This window comes from Hermetia illucens, chromosome 3 (genome assembly GCF_905115235.1).
Source record: "Hermetia illucens chromosome 3, iHerIll2.2.curated.20191125, whole genome shotgun sequence".
NCBI classification, from domain to species: Eukaryota; Metazoa; Arthropoda; class Insecta; order Diptera; family Stratiomyidae; genus Hermetia; species Hermetia illucens.
Window position 1 is genome coordinate 29,954,143 of NC_051851.1, and position 19,055 is coordinate 29,973,197.

At 41.5% G+C, this 19,055-nt stretch overlaps 1 protein-coding gene across 1 annotated transcript in view; it reads left to right on the plus strand.

Moving 5' to 3' along the window:
- LOC119652613 (homeotic protein labial) overlaps positions 1–11,213 on the plus strand; it is a 113,207-nt gene extending 101,994 nt beyond the window's left edge. The window contains exons 2-3 of the mRNA XM_038056850.1: positions 8,801–9,036; positions 9,181–11,213. Of these exons, the coding sequence (XP_037912778.1) occupies positions 8,801–9,036; positions 9,181–9,462 (518 nt within the window). The 3' untranslated portion in view covers positions 9,463–11,213. The remainder of the gene's footprint in view (positions 1–8,800; positions 9,037–9,180) is intronic.
- Positions 11,214–19,055: the final 7,842 nt, after the last annotated feature.

Here is a 19,055-nt window from a genome sequence, read left to right on the forward strand (position 1 = left end):
CAAAAATTTTAAAGGTCTTTTGAGAACGTTACTGGCTAGTCAACATTGAACAATATCAATGTAACGTGAGCATGCCCTTTTACGTTGGTTTCATTCTATTGTTGTATAGGTCGTTTTGTCCGACCTGGTTATACTTAGAACACAAAATAGACTAGGATGCACTGAGAAAGGGTAAGACTCAATGACGAAGAGAACAACTGGTCCTCGGAATATCGATGAGTGAGAAACAAAAAATCCTTTCCGATATTATCGGAAAATTAGTCCTTTTCTTGGTTTGGAGCAAGAAGAGAGTCAATAAACAATTCACAGTAAGTAGATCTAATAATGAACCTCAACGCTTAGAGATTACCAAACGACCATTGCCAATTTGAGGTGATTATTTTTTATTGTGGACACAAAGATCCACATTATGGAGCCTGAAAGCACAAGAGTTGTGTTTAGTGATATTCGATTCCGACTCCAATCTTTGCATTTGAATGATCAGATAGAGAGAACATTGGTCTCTTAAGCTTTGTTCCAGTAAAACTTCATATAACTTTTATTGATTTTTTTAAAATAATAAATCTCCTGACTTCATCTGGGTAGAGTGTAGCCAAGCGCTAAGGCCTCGAAAATGATTAATAATAACAAAAATCGTTGGCCCCCAAGCCAATTGCATCCGGCCCTTGAAGTGTATTACAGCACTACATTCGAGATCGTAAGGGAAAATTACAGGATTACGGAACCCTTCAAAGGCAATGTGATCAGGATTGCACTCTCCCGTCAATATTACCCTGATTTGACTCAAGTACTCATTCACAGTCAGAGTCAATTTATATCCGAAACCAGTCACGATACAGCTAGAAGCTGAATTCTCTTTAATAACAAATTTAACAATAGATATTTCTAGAATTTTGTAACAAGATGTATTAGGGTAAAATAAAAGTATGCGCCAAGAAGGGATAATTAAATCTTCATGCTAAAATATATCTCGCAACTCCGAAAATGGGTTGGGAAAATGGTTTCGTGTTTTATACAGATTAAGACCCAAAATAGAATACCTGAATGTACCCCCGCGATTGCCCTACCAATTACCTTATTATTGTTATGAAAATGGCCCGTCCTTCCACCCTCTAGGGAGGTAGTTCAAAATTAAACCCCGCCTTTACGACATCAAAATAACCTCATCTTGAGAAGCCAAAATTTTCTAATGAAGGTGGGTGGTTGCGGTCTCAATTCTTCAAAGAGGCTAGAGAGGAGGGACATTCCTCTTTCTTCTGTTTACCTTCTGTATAAGGTACCATAAGTTTATAGGGGGATGCCTGCCATTATTTCACAAGAGACATCTTCTTCCTCCCCTCCAGAGATTGAGTTAATAGCTCAACCTTTACCAAATTGTTTTATTACTCGTTATGTTGTAATAGTTGGAAGTTTTTGTGTCTACCCGATTGCAAACCTCAGGACCTACAGACATGAGAAATTTTGTTGCAATAACGTAAAGGAATTAAGTATGGAGAATTGGATGTTTTTGGTCATATAGCTAAAGCAGCACTGGAAAAGGACATGCCAAAACATTGTAGTTCCACCAAGATGCAAAATAATCTCCACGGTTAACTCCATTTTCCTCTTTGTGGGATAGCTTCCACCTTGTGGCTAACAAATAAAGCTCAAAGTGGTCCTTTGGCCACTCAAGTTCCTTTCAAATACCTGAAATTTTGGTGCAAATATAACTATTACTAGCAAAATTATTTGCTGGGATGTTTATACATTGCTTCTCGTTATCCAAAGATTGAATTGGTTCTTTGAAACTGTGCCCCGTGTTATGTAAACGAACCCTATCTAACAAAGCTGATTTAATGCTTTCAATAATTTTATTAAAAGTTAAAATCATTATAAACCTTCGGAAAATTGCTTCAAAACTATAAAGCAATGAGGAAGCGGTTGGAATTTAAATTTTTTCTCATCCAAAGCGTGTATCTCTGCACCAAGAAAAATGTATTACAAGTTCAGTGCTTATGAAAGAGTTTTCATCAAAGAAAAGAGTCATAGAGGCAAATTACACTAATTTGTGTGCTACGCTGATTCTATAATGTAAACTTAGCAGAAATATTCTTTCCAGATTTTGTTTCGGCTATCGATTAAGTATTTGTTAATCACTGGGTACACTGATTTTCATTATTTTCGTCTGAGCATTTTCTGAAATAACTGCAATTTTCCAGGAATCATACAAAATCAAAGCAGAAAAAGTCAGCATACACTCATCGAATTAGGGAATTCCCCGGAATATGACGTCTCAAATGCACTTACCTGAAATCATCCTGGATCTATTATTAATTGGCTTTTAGTTATGCATGTGATTAGCAAGTTCGTATAAAGTTTATATTGTGGAATAAGTACTTTTATTGCAATGGCAAATAAAGAAAAAGACATTTATGTGAGCGAGAGGAAAGTCATTATTAAATTATGGAAGAAATAAGGGAAATTATGGAAGGTATAAGGGAACAAGTTGCAGGAAAATTGCGAGAGTCGTCGAAAGACAACAGGTAAGTTCTGTTCGAAAAACTGTTCCGGTCATTCATCAATGTTGTCTTGGAGAGAAAGGCGCAGTATTCTAACAATGGTGACAAAAATTCAGAGATGACAGTGGAAATCAAGCAAAAGCTCAATAAGCAAATTTATCCGGATACCATCAGGATAAAGGCTAGATACCGTGGACGAACTGCGCGGGGATTCGCGCGGTACGTTGTCGGACTACCAACTAAACACCTCCCCATCATCAGAGAGCTGGCCTGGAACCGTTTGTCACATTACTTCGGGCCAGCCCCCTAACTCTCCCGCCTTACGGAGCCTTCAAATCAGGGAATTCCTTTCACCAACGGGAGGGGAGAGGAGGAAGGGAACTGTCAGTTCAAGGAGCCCCCTGCCATCCGGCTCCTCCACCGGTCGAGTTCTATCTTCTTAGCAACGAGAAAGGCCCGAACGTAATGGGCAACACGGTTCCACCTGTCAGCTGTCCTCAGCATCTCTTCGACAATGTTGTCTGGAGAGAGATCCCCTGTGTTTAAATAGAGCTGCTGACGAACACCATCCCATCTTCCACAAGAAAAAAAAGTGTGGTGGGCATCGTTCACAACTCCATTGCAAAACACACAATCCGGAGAACGCGCCTTTCCAATCTTGTGCAGGTAAGACTGAAAACTTCCATGCCCACTTAAAAATTGGGTAAGGAAATAGTCAGTCTCACCATGCTTCCGATTCAGCCACGCACCTAAGTTGCCGATGAGCCGCGCAGTCCATCTGCCTCTAGTTTCATTTAGCCAAGAGAGCTGCCACTCGTCTAGAGTGTGTTGCCGTTCTTCGCGAGCAACCACCTCCCTTGGCTCATCTCCCTTGCGCTTGTATATGGCCTGACGCTCCCTAGCAAGAAGGGCAACGGGGATAACTCCCGCGATCACCATCACGGCCGGTTCAAAGACAGTGCGGTACGCAGACGCCACCCGTAAAGCTCCCCGTCTCTGTACTTGCGCGAGGCGTCTACGATATACCTCCTTGTTAAGAGCGCCAGCCCATACCTCTGCGCCGTAGAGCAGGACAGACTGCGTTGAGCTCATCAGGAGACGTCGCCTACTAGACGTAGAACCCCCAATGTTTGCCATTAGCCTACTTAACGCCGAAACTCCATCCGCAGCCTTGTTCGCTGCTGCTTGGATTTGCTCAGAAAAGCTCATCTTTGAGTCAGGAGTCAACCCGAGGTACTTTACCGCTGATTTTGACTCGATTACCGACTCGCCGAACGATATGGGACGCAGGGTCGGAATTCTCTTTTTAGTCAGAATGACTACTTCGGTTTTTTCCAGTGCAAGGTTAAAACCATGAGTAGTCATCCATCCTTGCCTTCGCTAAACAGTACCTAAATAACCCCAAAACGTTTTTGAAAGAAAACAATTTTCAGAGAAGCTTAGGAGAAAACTTCATCTGATGAGACAGCAAAATTTATCATAATTTTAAAACTATTATTAAATATGCATACACATACGACTATTTCCTCCCTAATTTTCTAATATATGTATCTATATATTCCCGGAAATCGTAAGTTCAAAAATCAAGTGAAAATCCGAGAAAAGTAAACATCTAAAGGAAGTAAGAATAGAAAATTTTCTTTTGGAAATAAAAGAAACCCCGCAATATTCCCAAATGGATTCTTTCACTTATGCACGTAAAACTGGCAACTAGAAAACAGAATACGTAGCTGTACATTATCATTATACAATCGATACATTGTGCGGCATTTCGTGCCACACATTACACCTTTAACTAGACCATTACAGCCTTATTACGTTATTCCGCACTGTCATACTTTTGACTGGCCGTCATTCAAGCTAACCGGCCGGTCTGGCGATAAGATCTTCTCCACAATAGAATACTTCTCCATGGCATAGTGGCCGGTAAAGGTAGTTACTAACTTTATGATACGACTGTATTGTATTATTTTCGGTGAACCCCCGCGAGGAAAGAATAAACAGAAAGTTTTGCAAACTACTGTGCGATTCGATCTCGAGGAGGCTGTCTGGGTTGCGTGTCACGGAGGGTTCAAAAAACGGATAAGTGTGTGAAGGTGGAATGCTAATAGAAATGATATTTTTACCTCATCGCAGCCTTTGTGGGGGAAGTCACGAAAATTGTGAGATGCAAGATTAGCAGGTGTACGATTTTTATCGATAATTAATGGAAATTCATACAGAATTTAGCGGGGATGAGTTGATTCGTTTGAATCCAACACACAAGTGGAAAAAAATAATTTCAATTCACTATTTATACGGATTGATTGAATTTTTGTAAGATCCCTTTGTTCTGGAGACTTATGATAATATAAGTATAAATGTCAACATTTCTTCAAAATACGTAAAGTGACTATCGCATCTCAATAATATTTTTAAATTTAGAATCTTGCAAGCATTTTCACATAGCTTGCAACTAGTAATGATAAATGATTCACTTTAATATGGTATAATACCAATATTGTTTGAAGTCTTGTAGTACAATACATTACACCAATAAGACAACTTTGATATGAGAGCTTTGCTGACAATTCCTCAGTCCTAACTTGAGTACAAGATCTCTCAAAGCATTAATAATTGTCCTGTGCTATTTGGAGAATTCCCGGAGAATTTTGCCACTCATTTTCAATTCTTTCATCGCCGTTCTTCTTGCGCTGGTGACAAAGGAATTTGTTTTAGTGACGGGATGTCGAATACCAACCGACTCAGCTGTGAAAGAGTACCTGAGTCAAATCAGGGTAACCATATCACCAACGATTATTATTATTATAATTCGCATCTATGTTATATTTTGCGAATTATAAAAAGGAGCGTATAACACTAACAAACCGCTTCGGCCACGCCGCTCTCAGGGCACAGGTGAGGCAGCGTCCGACGAGTTGCCTCTGCCCGGTACGAAACCGTAAGCCGTCTTCGCCCCTATTTTAATTTTTGAATTTTTTGTGTTAAGCCCAAAAAAAGAGTCCGTGGACAACAATATACGCGGAGCGACCCGTCTTGTCAACTAATATCACATCAGGCTAATCGTGTGGTGTATAGCGATCAGTTATCACCCCAATACATGCTGTAAGCAGAACTATAAAGTACTGATTGCGGCTCATATCGGTAAACCGAATATGTTCATGTGATCAGCCCATGCTTGTATGCAAGGTTTGGAAGGATCACCGTACAGCATTATGCCTGTTCGTGTTTTGTACCGTTGCCATAACAGTGCAGCAAGAAGTGAGATGATCCAACGTCTCTATTCGACAAACGCAAATCGAAAAATGGTTACCGAAGACAATTCACGTGTTTACCAAGCATTGCCTTCGACTTTCAATCATCGCTTCGCTATTGATTTCACTTTACTCCACTCAGAGGATCATAGATCAATCCTTCAAGTTAATTGAAGTTTGCCCTGGAAACAGCTGCATGCAAGGGACTCGCCTGCTCTTTGCTGTAAAAATAAATGCGCAGGGAGTCAACTTGGCAATGATGTTGTGCCGCCGATGTCACGAGGCAGGTTCATCCGCTCCACGGTAGTGTTTGAATGATTCATTCGAAATTTGAACATAGTAGTCCGTACCCGCTGCTGGACATTTTCCAGATCGGTTTTCCTCCACGAGAATATTCCGAATGCATAAGCCAGTGAAGGGATAGCGAATACATTCAATGCGCTTATTTTATTCTTCCCCGAGAGATACGATTTCAGCACCAACTTTACACGCTGCAGGAATTCGAACAGCAGAGCATCCTCCACATCACCACATCGAGCATGGGTTCCTTGTAGAATTCCTAGGTGCTTGTAGAAGACTGTCTCGGTCATATTTTGAATGCTATGTCGGGATGGCTTGAATTCGATACTTCTCTAATCCAAAATCTATCCGAATATCACGGCTGAACATGTCAACTATTCGGAACATACATCTAAGGTGGTCGTCAGTACCAGTATACAACTTGATGTCATCTAAGTACATCAAGTGTGTCAGCTGGCATTTAGCACGTATGCCATATTTTATTGCAAAATCATGCTCTCTAGCGTCATTCAGTAGCCATGAAAGGGGGTTTAGTGCCATGCAAAACCAAAAGGGGCTCAAAGAATCCCCCTGGAAGATGCCCCTTCGAATACGGATAGGTTCTGAGGTATACGCACCCTCAGGTGAAGGCACTGATAAGGTTGTGTACCACCCTTCGATGACTTTCGCCAAGAACTTTATTAGTTTCGGATCAATGCGATACAGATGCAAGAACGCTGTCAAAACCCTTGCCTGTTGGTCTCGAGGTGCGCATTGACCCTTCCACTAATAATGGACGTTATGAATTTCTAGAGGGTTGGTAAGCAAGTAATCGGTTTTGTGTCTGCGGAGTCCTGCACCATGTCCTTCTCAGGGATAAGGTAGGTAATAATCCCCACAGTGAAGAAGGGTGAAATTCCTCCGGCCGAATCTTGACCTGATTTAAGATGTTTGCTAACCGACCATGTTACTGGTGAAATTTTTGTACCAGAAGTTCTGCACCCGATCCAGACATGAACCTTCCCTACCCCATAGTTCTTCGAGCTGTTTACAACTCGTCGAACCCTCTCTTCGGTAACATGCACGAAATTCATGCTCGGCGTAGTGGCATGGCGGGTGCCGCAAATCCTATACACGCTCTTTGCAATTCGTACCGAATCTCGTGAGATATCATGAGGTCAAAAACTTTCCTGAAACATTTATATACTTTGGAGAGGCCATTGTTGGCAAGCGGGTTTTCCATCACTAGTTTTTAAGAGGATGGTGAAGTTTTTTTAAGCCTAATCAACTCTTTGGCTGCTAGGAGGTTCTTTCTAAAGTTGTGTGGGGGTTCATTAGCAAGTGCATAGGCAACGTGGAAAGGTGCTGACTTGATTAGCCCCGGGCACCTTTTGAGCTGGGTGACAACTACAGAATCTACTTTATTGTCTAGATATTTGGGTGATCCAATGGTAGAAGTGGCAGCATAATGGGTCTAACCACCGCATGAAACAGTTTAACTGCTTTTTTTGGTTTGAGGCCCCTGAAGAAGCCCGTTCCTGCCGCTCTCATTGCCTTTCCGACCATATTGGTGGTGTGATTTTTAATTGACAGAGAAGAAGTTATTCTAATTTTTTTGAATGTGATTACGCTGGACGCTAACCGCACCACACTCGAAAATGTTGAGTTGGTCATGTAGAAGTTTTTCGACACGCTGGTTATCTTTATGTGCTGTTAGTAACAAAAAGCCATGAGCATATTGGTAAATATGTACTGATTCATGTTTTTGTTAAAAAGAGTGGTTTTGTATAAGTTGAAGAGTGGCTCAGAACGCTTCCCTGTGATAAGCCATTTCTAACTGTTTCAGGCCATTCATCCAGCATCAGTTGGCCTAACTTCAAGAAACCTCAACATGTAGATGTCAGTTGGGATTTTATTCGTTCTCATAATATTGACCAAGGGCAACTCTCTCATAGGCCTTGCTGATATCCAATGTAAGAGCCTTCACTATTTTCCCTGATTTTTAGCGGTGGACACCTGAAGCAGAAACTCATTTATGGACGATGTGGTCGATCTACCTTTTCTATTGGCATAGCAATGTTCCGACGATTGATCATCATCATCATTAGCGGTGCAACAGCCGGTATCCGGTCTAGGCCTGCCTTAATAAGGAACTCCAGACATCCCGGTTTTGCGCCGAGGTCCACCAATTCGATATCCCTAAAAGCTGTATGGCGTTCTGATCTACGCCATCGTTCCATCTCAGGCAGGGTCTGCCTCGTTTTCTTTTTCTACCATAGATATTGCCCTTATAGACTTTCCGCACTGGATCATCCTCATCCATACGGATTAAGTGACCCACCCACCGTAACCTATTGAACCGGATTTTATCAGGTCATGGTATCCCTCATAGATTTTGTCGTTATGTAGGCTAAGGAATCGTCCATCCTCATGTAGGAGGCCAAAAATTCTTCGGAGGATTCTTCTCTCGAACGCGGCCAAGAGTTCGCAATTTTTCTTGCTAAAACCCCCAAGTCTCCGATGAATACATGAGGACTGGCAAGATCGTTGTCTTGTGCAGTAAGAGTTTTGACCCTATGGTGAGACATTTCTAGCGAAATAGTTTTTGTAAGCTAAAATAGGCTCTGTTGGCTGCCAACAACCGTGCGCGATTCCCTAATCATTAATATCATGATTGGATTTTTTTATAATTGATGCAATTCCAATTGCAGATAAGTGAAATTAGAGGCGTAAATTATTCTAATTCTTATTCTTTTTTGTCTATTTTAGCGCCTAAATTGCCCACTAGTTTGCATGAGTTTGGTCAACAGTTGGATGGTTGTCGAGTTCTTCCTGGACAAGCAAACAACCCGCTTCTCCTGGCTGGCACCAACAACAACTCCGGACGAACGAACTTCACTAACAAGCAACTGACTGAATTAGAAAAAGAATTTCATTTCAATCGATACCTGACGCGAGCCCGTCGTATAGAAATTGCAAACACGCTTCAACTAAACGAAACTCAGGTATGTGTGCATGTTTGCATAAATGAATGTAAAAACTAGAAACTGTCAGAAATCTATGACAAATAAATTAAACAAATCAATTAATATCCCAAGCATCTGAAACAACTGACTACTAACCAATTCGAATTCCATTCCCTCGACCAGGTTAAAATCTGGTTCCAGAATCGACGAATGAAACAAAAGAAACGAGTGAAAGAAGGCTTGATACCTGCCGAGCCAATTAATCAATCAACTTCCACCGGTCACACTGCAACGGCTCTTGGTACTTCAACGCCAACTACCAGCAATGGCGTACAGCACCAACAGCAATCTGCACAGACTCAGCAGCAACAATCCCAGCAACAGCAACAACAAGCCTCGACGCAACCGACCACGATAGAGAATAGCCTACCGGGCAGTAGCGAAAACAGTAGGGAGTCCAACTAGTTCCAGTCTTTATGTCGATTGATGACTGCTAGAAATAAATTTTGATGAAGGTCTATTTGCGGATTAATCGGTGTTTGTCGTGATTCGCGAAAAATTAATTGTTTTTTCCTCTTAATTCAAATTCAGTTATGAGAAAGTTGCTGTGAAAGTCAATCCAAGGAATATTCAGGGTTTTACAGCAGTTCAGACTCAAACCCGAATGATTACTGACGGCATCTAGTAGAGAGTTTACTTTTGTAGAATTTCTTTTGTTTTTAATAGTTCCTCGCTTCCCTTCAAGTTTCTCAGGTTCCGCTGAAGAAAGCAGGAAATGGCTGATCGAAATACGTATCTGAAGTAAATAAGAACAATAATCGACTTGAAGGACTTGAGGAAATTTTAAATTATGATTTGTTATATATTCGTTGCAAGGAGAGTATACACACGAGATCCAACTCCCAGCACATTCTTAGAAATTTCATGGAGACGGAAAAGTCCTGCGCTCGTTCGACCGCGCCGGGAATTGCGTGAGACAAATTATGCACACAAAAGCTACTGTTAGTGTATTGTACATGATGCAGTGCATTGGTGTGCGCACAACGGGAACCAAAGCCAGAGTTTCCTTAAAGATTAATTTCGGATTAATGGTAATGGATCTTAATGGAATCACTAAATGAAATATGCTTCAAAATTCCTCTATGGGAAGTTTCGTGGAAGCAAACACGTGCAAAATTCTCGACTATAGGTCGATGTTTGCTCTCCTAAGAAGTGTGGAGGAAATAAGTAGATGCATCCAAGATCCATCTTTCCATCTAGGCAACATTGACACACCAATACCACTCACCTTCCTAGTCCCTAGTTGCTCCTCCTGTGTGTATAGTCTTCTTGATTCATTGTAATCAAGTCAAACACCGTGAATAATACTAACAGTTGAAGCATCAAATTAGCACTTTGAAATGGTCAAATGACATAAAACTTCTCAATCTCCCGAATTTAGGAGTCGTTTCAATACAGTCAAATACCTTCATCAAAATATACCAGAACTGTCTGATTAAAGAACCATAAAACTTAAGTCAAAATGTGTTAAACTAGTCTCAAAAAATCATTTATTTATCTAAAAGTATCTTTCTGTATATAATGTAAAAATTCTGAACTAAATTTTGATTAGTATTAAAATTGCTTCATGGTAAGAAATGGAAACACAGAACTGTAAGTAGCATCTTAAATTTAAAATCAAATTCAAAAGAATTTAATGAAAATGAAAAACAAAACAACACATAGTTCCTTATTACGAATTTAATTGATTTAATAAATGTAGAAAAGATCAATAGTTTATATCTGAAAAAGTATTATAAGTATTAACTAACTGTAAAAAGTTACACAAAGAAATACTTTCACCAAGAAAATCTTCCTGCATATTCATAATAATTTATTGCAACTAACTTCACCCTTCCTTAGACATTGTAAATAATCTAGTTTTGCTCCGAAGATAAATCTTTTCGTTTGCGTTTCTGCGAGCGTTCTGCTAATAGATAACTCTGAGAATCGAACCCCTAATTATCTTTAAAAGTGATGAAAGAATCACACCTACAAATGGTGATCTGATTTGTTGTAATTTTTTGTCCTAAAATATTGTGAAAGCTACACAAATGTTATATTTTATATAATAAAATACCAGGAAAGAAAATAAATCAATAAAGTTAAATAATGTAAATTAATTACTCCTCAGGGACTGTACTTTTTAGTGAAAATGATGGAGAATAAATGAGAACCGTATGACGATATTTGTATTTTGTTCTTATTTAAATGTAGTGCACTGAGCGAGTTGGTAGAACGTCAGTCTCTCGATTTCGTCGCCCTGGGGTCGAATCCCAGTTGTCATGAATATTTGTGTCCATCTTTGTGCTTGTCCTGATGTTGGTGTTTATTTATCAGTTACAAAATATTAAGGATGATGATACTGAAACCGAGTGAGGTTTTTCGTATCTCACGAAGTTAACTACTGTGAGGCAAACCATACTAATGATAAAAGGGTTGAGTGGACTGATTGCAGTATTCAGGGTTGGGGTTTCACCGATTTCCTTTACTTAAGCGTTTTTAGTCCAATCACAATCGCTAATTAATTTCTGCCATGCTGGCTCTCTGTCTCTTTTTTTATTTCCGAAAGTACATATCTTTCAAGACCCCCATATGTTCCAGTGTGTGGAATTTTTAACCACTAAAACAACCCTATAGCTCCTATATTACTCCGCGCGGTGCCAAAGTACTACGTCGCCCGATTATATTTGCAACCGCGCCATTCTCGCCTCTTCTGCCCCTCTGCAATTAAACCGGCCACCTAGCCTGTTAGTTCGGTGCCACTGTCGACAGAAACCACCCTTCCTACATATATAAAATGATCGACGTCTTTCATGCCCTTACATTAATCCAGATAGGGAGAGTGCGATGACCGGTCAGACTGAGAACTTTGATTTTGTTGGTATTTATCTTTAGGCCAACTCTACTTGCCTCCGGTGCATCACACGTGAAATTCTGCGGATTCATATGTCGCTCTGATAATAGCTATTAGTTTCTCCTGAATGCTCTGCTGTGTAAAGACACAGTCCCCTGCCTCCCCGCCTTTCACAAGCACGCAATCAGAGACCATTAAATATGTGCAATGATTTTCTTCCACTATACAAATTCAAGCAATACGCCGACTGTATGCAGTCTTGTTGTGTCGGTGCAACCCACTATTGTAGCTTCACTAGCAACCGAGATACTAAGGACATCATTACATGAGAATCCACAACAGTGGTCCAAACCCAAAGCACTGTGGAACACCCGCGGATGCAATTACCTGAGTTTTCTACCTGCTAAACAGATGTCGACAATCGAGGTTAAGTGGCTGAGTACCCTGATCGACACCAAAGGCCTCTTTATAAGCTTCCAATTGGCCGAATTGAATGCATTTTGCACGTCAATGATAATCACTGCGCAATATTTGCTAGTGCCACCCTTTTCGCGCATCGCATTTTCACCAGTTCGATGGCGCTAACGATTGTCGGTCTGATAAACCTTACAGAATCTCTACAGCCGGGAGCATACTGTTGTAGATTTACCACTCTAGGATATCAATCTGCCGGAAGATGGTCCACCAGGTCTACTAGGTTTAGGTAACAACACCAAAGGTGAGTGTTTCCATATCTCAGGAAGGATCTCGTCCATCAAGCAAGCTTCAAACAGAGCTTTGTTTGTTTGCCTCCTTTCCTAATGCAATTTCCTATACTTCTTTCGTCGTAACTGGGCGTATTACAGCCACATCTAAACCTCTTTAGAAACTGTTTCCACTTATGCTCTCATGAAGAAATAAAACCTGAACAATTTTGAGTAGGAGATCGAGACATGTAATTTATGGAATTGTTTGACCTTTAAATATCCTCATTGTAAGCGCTTCTCCGTGGGTTTATATCCATCTCTCTGCCATCTCTTAGGCCCACTTTCCTCGGGTTGGACAGAACTCGCAGGCATATTACTTACAACCATGTAGGCGCCACGGGATCGTATTTGTATCAGGGCATACCCGCCTGTAGAAATTCCAACATGGCCTTTTTAAGGCAATCCTGAAGATCGTGGTGTTTTCCCTTCCTGCTCTAGATTCCCTTGTTTCTTTGACAGTCTCTAGACTCGCAGGCATGATGATCTCAACAGCGAGATTTGCTGGTTCGACCAGCAATTTTGTTTCCTAATTTGGCGGAAACGCCTTCGCGGCATTGTAAAACCGCATGTCCCAGACACCTTTTCTTGCGCCGTTCTCTTGGCGTTGTGAATTCCGCCGCCCAGAGTGTCTTGTCCTCGGAAACTTCTGTAGACTAGTCTAATTTTTTCACAAGCGCTTGCTTGGGATGAATGAAAACAGGGAATACTTTCACCATGCTCCTCCTTTCCCTCCAGGAGATGTTCGATGACCATCTTTGGCAATTTGTTTTTTTTTCTCAGTGCGGGCCACGTCGCCAGTCGTTGCTGTGTGACTGTTTGCGGAGGCTGCTTGGGATCCGAGTCCTTGCACATTCTGTTCCTCTTATTTTGCCGTTCAATCTCATCATGAGATCAATTACACTTGAAGGCGGTGGGTTCTGCTTTTTGCTGGTGTTCTAGGCGTTTGTTATTGTTTTTCTCAACAGCAACACCAACGATGCCCATGGCCTCGGAGTAGGTATACGGTGGCTGATTTTGGACTTTGCTTCTGGAGGACTCTGGTTTTTCAGCGCAGCGGTGCTACGGTTCGCACTGAATTTTCTGTTCTCGGCAGCTACTGTCTTCTGACTGAATGCCAACAGGTATTTTTTCGATGACCCGCCTGGCGTCAACACCTCCTTTTCCTCCATTGTTGTCTGTTTTTTTTTTAATTGTAAAGTTTAGCTTAATGCCTTGGTGAGACGGGTAACGTAAAACTGAAATTGAGGATGCTTAAGATGTTCAGAGTTCACATACTAGAGACGAGACTCCCTTATGGCCACGCAGCCCTCAGCGTATATTGTTCCACTTTATTTTGATCCTACTAACACCTTTTTCTGCATAAGGAGGATGAACCCCGGGTTTCTTCTATTCATCCTCGCTGGATCCGCTGGCCTTTAAAGCATGATCACTAAGGAAACATATCCTCGTCAGTCCGTTCTGCACACCCTTTCTTCGTCCTAAGATCGTTTCAAACAGCTTGCGCACGGGAGTCGTCTGAGGAATTGCTGAACTATACAACTTGAAGCATGTTTGAGCCAGCCCATCCAGTAAATATATAATAAACATTTACTCAAAACTGGCACCCAATATCCAACAAAATACAAAGTGATTGGTAAAAAATGGCGGAAGTTCTGTTAGCTGGGTTCAAAGTGTTGCCTGCTTATTGTAAAAGGGGACTGAGAGGGGTAGAAATTTGTTGGCGAGTAACCTGCAAACTTCGAAATTTTACTGATCAACAATATCTCGGATTGAAACTTACCTCAACGGTTAATGATTGTTGATCTATCCCATTCTATTCATTCTGTTCTATTCTTTCTCCACCTTGAGCGAGAATCGAGGCGATATATTCTGTGCCTAAGTTAATGCCATGGTGGAAGTTTGGTGAATACTACTCTATCCTTGGTGTCACTGAGCTTTTGTATTCTGGAATGTCTAGTAGTAGCAGACGCAAATCCATTTGAATGTTGAAGACTACCGTAATGGCTCCTGGCCGGGGAAAAAGGAGTTGTCGTCTTTAATGTCAGTCACTGGATCCCACTATACCAGGATGTTCGAAAAGTGGACTCTCGACTCCCATCCAACAATTGGGGTATTTGATCGTTAATTTCTGTTATTAGCAAACAGCTTTCCATTTTTGTCTTTGATTGTTCATTATCAGAAGTACATACAATTTAACGCTGCAATGCGGCTTTCATAAACTTTCCCGCTTATAAGGTCCTTCCTCAACGATATCTGACAGAACTGTCCATACCCGCATTAAAAGTTCGAGGTCACTACACTTTGATATTATACCGAACGAAAAGGTACCCCTATTCTAGCTACTAAACGAAAACATGTGTTCCTTTTAGGCATGGGAGCCACTTCACTTCCCAATCACGGACACAATCGGTGTTTCTTCGACAAAATGCCATTTGAATTTCATTAGTATTTCACTTTTGTATGGTGAGATATAGGCGCTAACGATGGAGCCGGCTTTGTAGGGTCGGCACAATTTGAAGGGGAATGATTGGTTTAAATAGAACCTAAGTATCTTCAATAATTGACTAAACTCCGCCGCTACTCTTTCTGTTTGGAACTTTTAATGAAATAACCTAGTTCCACCAGCAGTACTGACGGAGATGTGGAGAGGGTTTTGTGGGCAACTGCGGTAGTGGATTTTGACACTCGTCTCCGTCCGGGTTGTCCACAGCAGCTTTTTCGCTTTGCCGTAGTTACCTTAACATTTTTTCGAGATTCCGTATAAACACGCCGCTTCACATTCTCAATCCTACCCCGATGACACACCGTTCATTGTTCTAATAGTAGTGCATAGTGTCCTACTTTAACCACACATAAACAATATTTCCGAGCAGTGAGGTCTTTGTTAAGTTCAATGGCTTCCCACCTACGAGCTTCATTTGGCCGGGTATAACAGGCTATAAACACCAACGATGGTCAACATGATCACCGGGGTTCACTAGGGTAGGGACAAAATTAAAGTAAAAGTGTGAAGAAAAGGGCTGAAGTTGACCATATTACCAGCACTGAAGTGTCCAGTCGACACATTTCCGGGAATGTAGAAGGCCCTTTTACACATTTCAGGGCGGGAGAGTGATAAAATTAAAAAGAGTCTGTAAATTCATTCAAGATATTTGGATCGAAATAGGTTTCGTTTCGTGATTATGTTAACCAAAGAAAAAAAATATTTTAGAGGAATCTCACACATGACTTTGGGTTTGTTTAGTCTAGTTTAGTTTAGTAAGGAGGGCCGCAGCTCGAAGCATCGAAGGCTTTATTAGGTCCATTGTACTATCCCCGAAAGTCGCCAACTCATTGGTTACCCGCCTAAGGCATTCACAAAATTTTGCAAATCTGAGGATGTTCTCCAGATGCAGAGAGTGCGTTGAGTCTTCATTGAAAAAAAACCTTACCGAGGTATCTTCGTGAGATGAGATTTGAAGAGGCCCGGCAACTGTATATGAAATGCAGGGCCGTCTCCTCCTCCTGCTCACACTAGCTGCTTATAGCCGAAAACAACCCTTAAATTTTTTCCGTAGAATAGTTTAAGCAGCAGTGCCCAACCAGGCACTATAAGCCCTACTAGGATTTCCATGTCCCCCCTTTTTAAAGGATAAGAGAAATTACACTTTAGCGACTTTGAGTTTTTTCACAAAAATTTTTGGCTCCGGGAAGAGTTGAAATTCTCCCACTCGGTTGCGTGAACCCTTGTAACTTCAGCCTTCAGGGTAGAGTTGACAGTGGATGGCCGGATGCCAAAATGTTCTGATTTTGGCCCCACCATCTGCCCCAATAGGCTTCTGGCCGACCTCAATTAGTATGAGGACGCCAACATTTGAAGCATCCAAATCATTAACAGCGGATTGCTTCCCTTCTGTCTTGTCGCGTAATAAACTGCCATCAACGACGCATAATTAAATGGACTAAGATTTTGTGTGTGTCCGGATAGCTCAGTGGTTAGAGCACTAGGCTGTCATACGGAAGGTCGCGGTTCAAATCTCGCTGATGGCAGTGGGATTTGTATCGTGATTTGACGTCGGATACCAGTCGACTCAGCTGTGAATGAGTACCTGAGTCAAATCAGGGTAATAATCTCGGGCCAGCGCAATGCTGACCACATTGCCTCCTAGTGTACCGTTACGGTCTTGAATGAAGTGCTCTAACACACTTCAAGGCCCTGATCCAATATGGATTGTTGCGCCAACGATTATTATTATTATATTAAGATTTTGTGTGAGATTTTGGATGTTATTTGCGAAGAGCACTTCAAGCCAATGGTGTTTCGTTTCTTTATCGCTTTCTGTGTACCTCTTACTCTGTAACGTAGATAACCCAGCTTCTTGCTATCTTCTTTGACAAAAATCCACTTGAGATTGCCTCAACACAACATTTTCCTTTCACAAAACGTCTCAATTTGGATCGTCTAACCGATCTTATGCCTCTTTATACCGATTCCAGCCGAATCAGACTTTGGCGCACAATTGTCGTCGTTCCCTCTGTTTTGCTCAATCCGAGTTTCACCACGGTGTTTTACCCAACTTTGGCGTCTTGAGTGAACAGCTTTTTTGAAAGCCTCTCTCATGATACTTAGTTATGATCATCTGGGTTTGTTCTTTTTTGTCAATTTTAGCAATGAATTTGATGCGCCTTTCAAGGATCATAACTCGGTTGCTTAGTTCTATTTTATACGTCGCCACGGATTATGAAACGAAGTGATCGGAGATCGATCCATGCCCATTACGAAATCAAAGCATTTGTGATCCGAGAGTATGATATTGTTTGATTCTCTCCACCCTCCGACAAGAGTCGCAATGTCAGGGAATGCCACGTTGAAGAAAGTCTGTATATTGCCCAAATTGAGAATCTGCAGATGGGTCCTAACAGATATTCTTTTAGTCTCGATCCTCTTGCGTTGATGTTGGAACCTTTTCAGTACATGTGGTGAGCGTTAACATTACATATTGCCCTTATCCTCCTTATCTCCCTGGGGATTTTACATGGTTAGTTTGGTCATTGTGGTGTCACCATCCCATAGGTCGTTAACCAAATTAACCTGGAGGTTTTTTGAGACCACTGTGCAGGAGTGGAGTTTATCACAGGTCAGCATGTCGAAAGTTTAAATACCTGACCAAAAACCCATGATTCTTGTATGAGGTATATATGTAAATGAATTCAACGACTGATAAGTACAGCTGCAAATTTATTTAAGAAATATGGCACCACATGTACATTTCAGATAAAGATGTCGTGGTTGCACTTCGGCTGCAATGGTTTTAGGAACCAACACTTGTCAACGTGACGGTCCCAAGCACATTGTAGAGCCAGCCTACATGTTCCGCCAGCCCCGTTGCTTTGATAACTACTTATTTTAGGTAGACAATGCTAAGCATCCGGAGCGCGAATTGGGCTTTTTCCTTGTGGATTTGGTAGCTGGGTTTTCGCTTGCCACGCAGTCCGTCAAAACCAGTTGTTAACCAGAATACTGGCGCCTTCTCGTAGCGGGTATTCTATTTTAGTTGTACCACAAGGTGCCCAGTTTCATCATGGCATTCATCGGTGATTCAGCCAGGACTGCTTACCCCTTTCAAAGTAGTTTCAGATAATTATTCTACGACAATTTCTCCAACTGTGCACCTAATAGCCACTTCGAAAGAAATGTACTGGTGATTGTTGGCCATGTAATGTTCTGGTACCCTCCACCATTACACTGTGGTCACTAAGCCTCCAATCGTCAGAGTGCTATTAATATTTAGGACAATGAGTCATCGAAATAATCTCTCCGGCCATGTCAAGGTAAATTTACGGTATTTTCAACTCAGATGGCAGTTATGTCCGATATATCGCAAAACCACGATAGGTAGGCTCCATCTCGATACTGGCCGTTGAGAAGCAACGATTCAATTCATCCCTCCCCGATTAATTCCCAAAGATTAAAAGATGTAATAATGTTACTTGTATTTCCACTTCCTGTAGTTCCACTAAATAGATTTAACATCTACGGCAGTATCTTTGGTTTGGCAGTCATCATCATCAACGGCGCAACAACCGGTATCCGGTCTAGGCCTGCCTTAATAAGGAACTCCAAACATCACGGTTTTGCGCCGAGATCCACCAATTCGATATCCCTAAAAGTTGTCTGGTGTCCTGACCTATGCCATCGCTCCATCTTAGGCAGGGTCTGCCTCGTGTTCTTTTCCTACCATAGATATTGCCCTTATAGACTTTCCGGGTGGGATCATCCTCATCCATACGGATTAAGTGACCCGCCCACCGTAACCTATTGAGCCGAATTTTATCCACAACCGGACGGTTATGGTATCGCTCATAGATTTCGTCATTGTGTAGGCTACGGAATCGTCCATCCTCATGTAGGGGGGCAAAAATTCTTCCGAGGATTC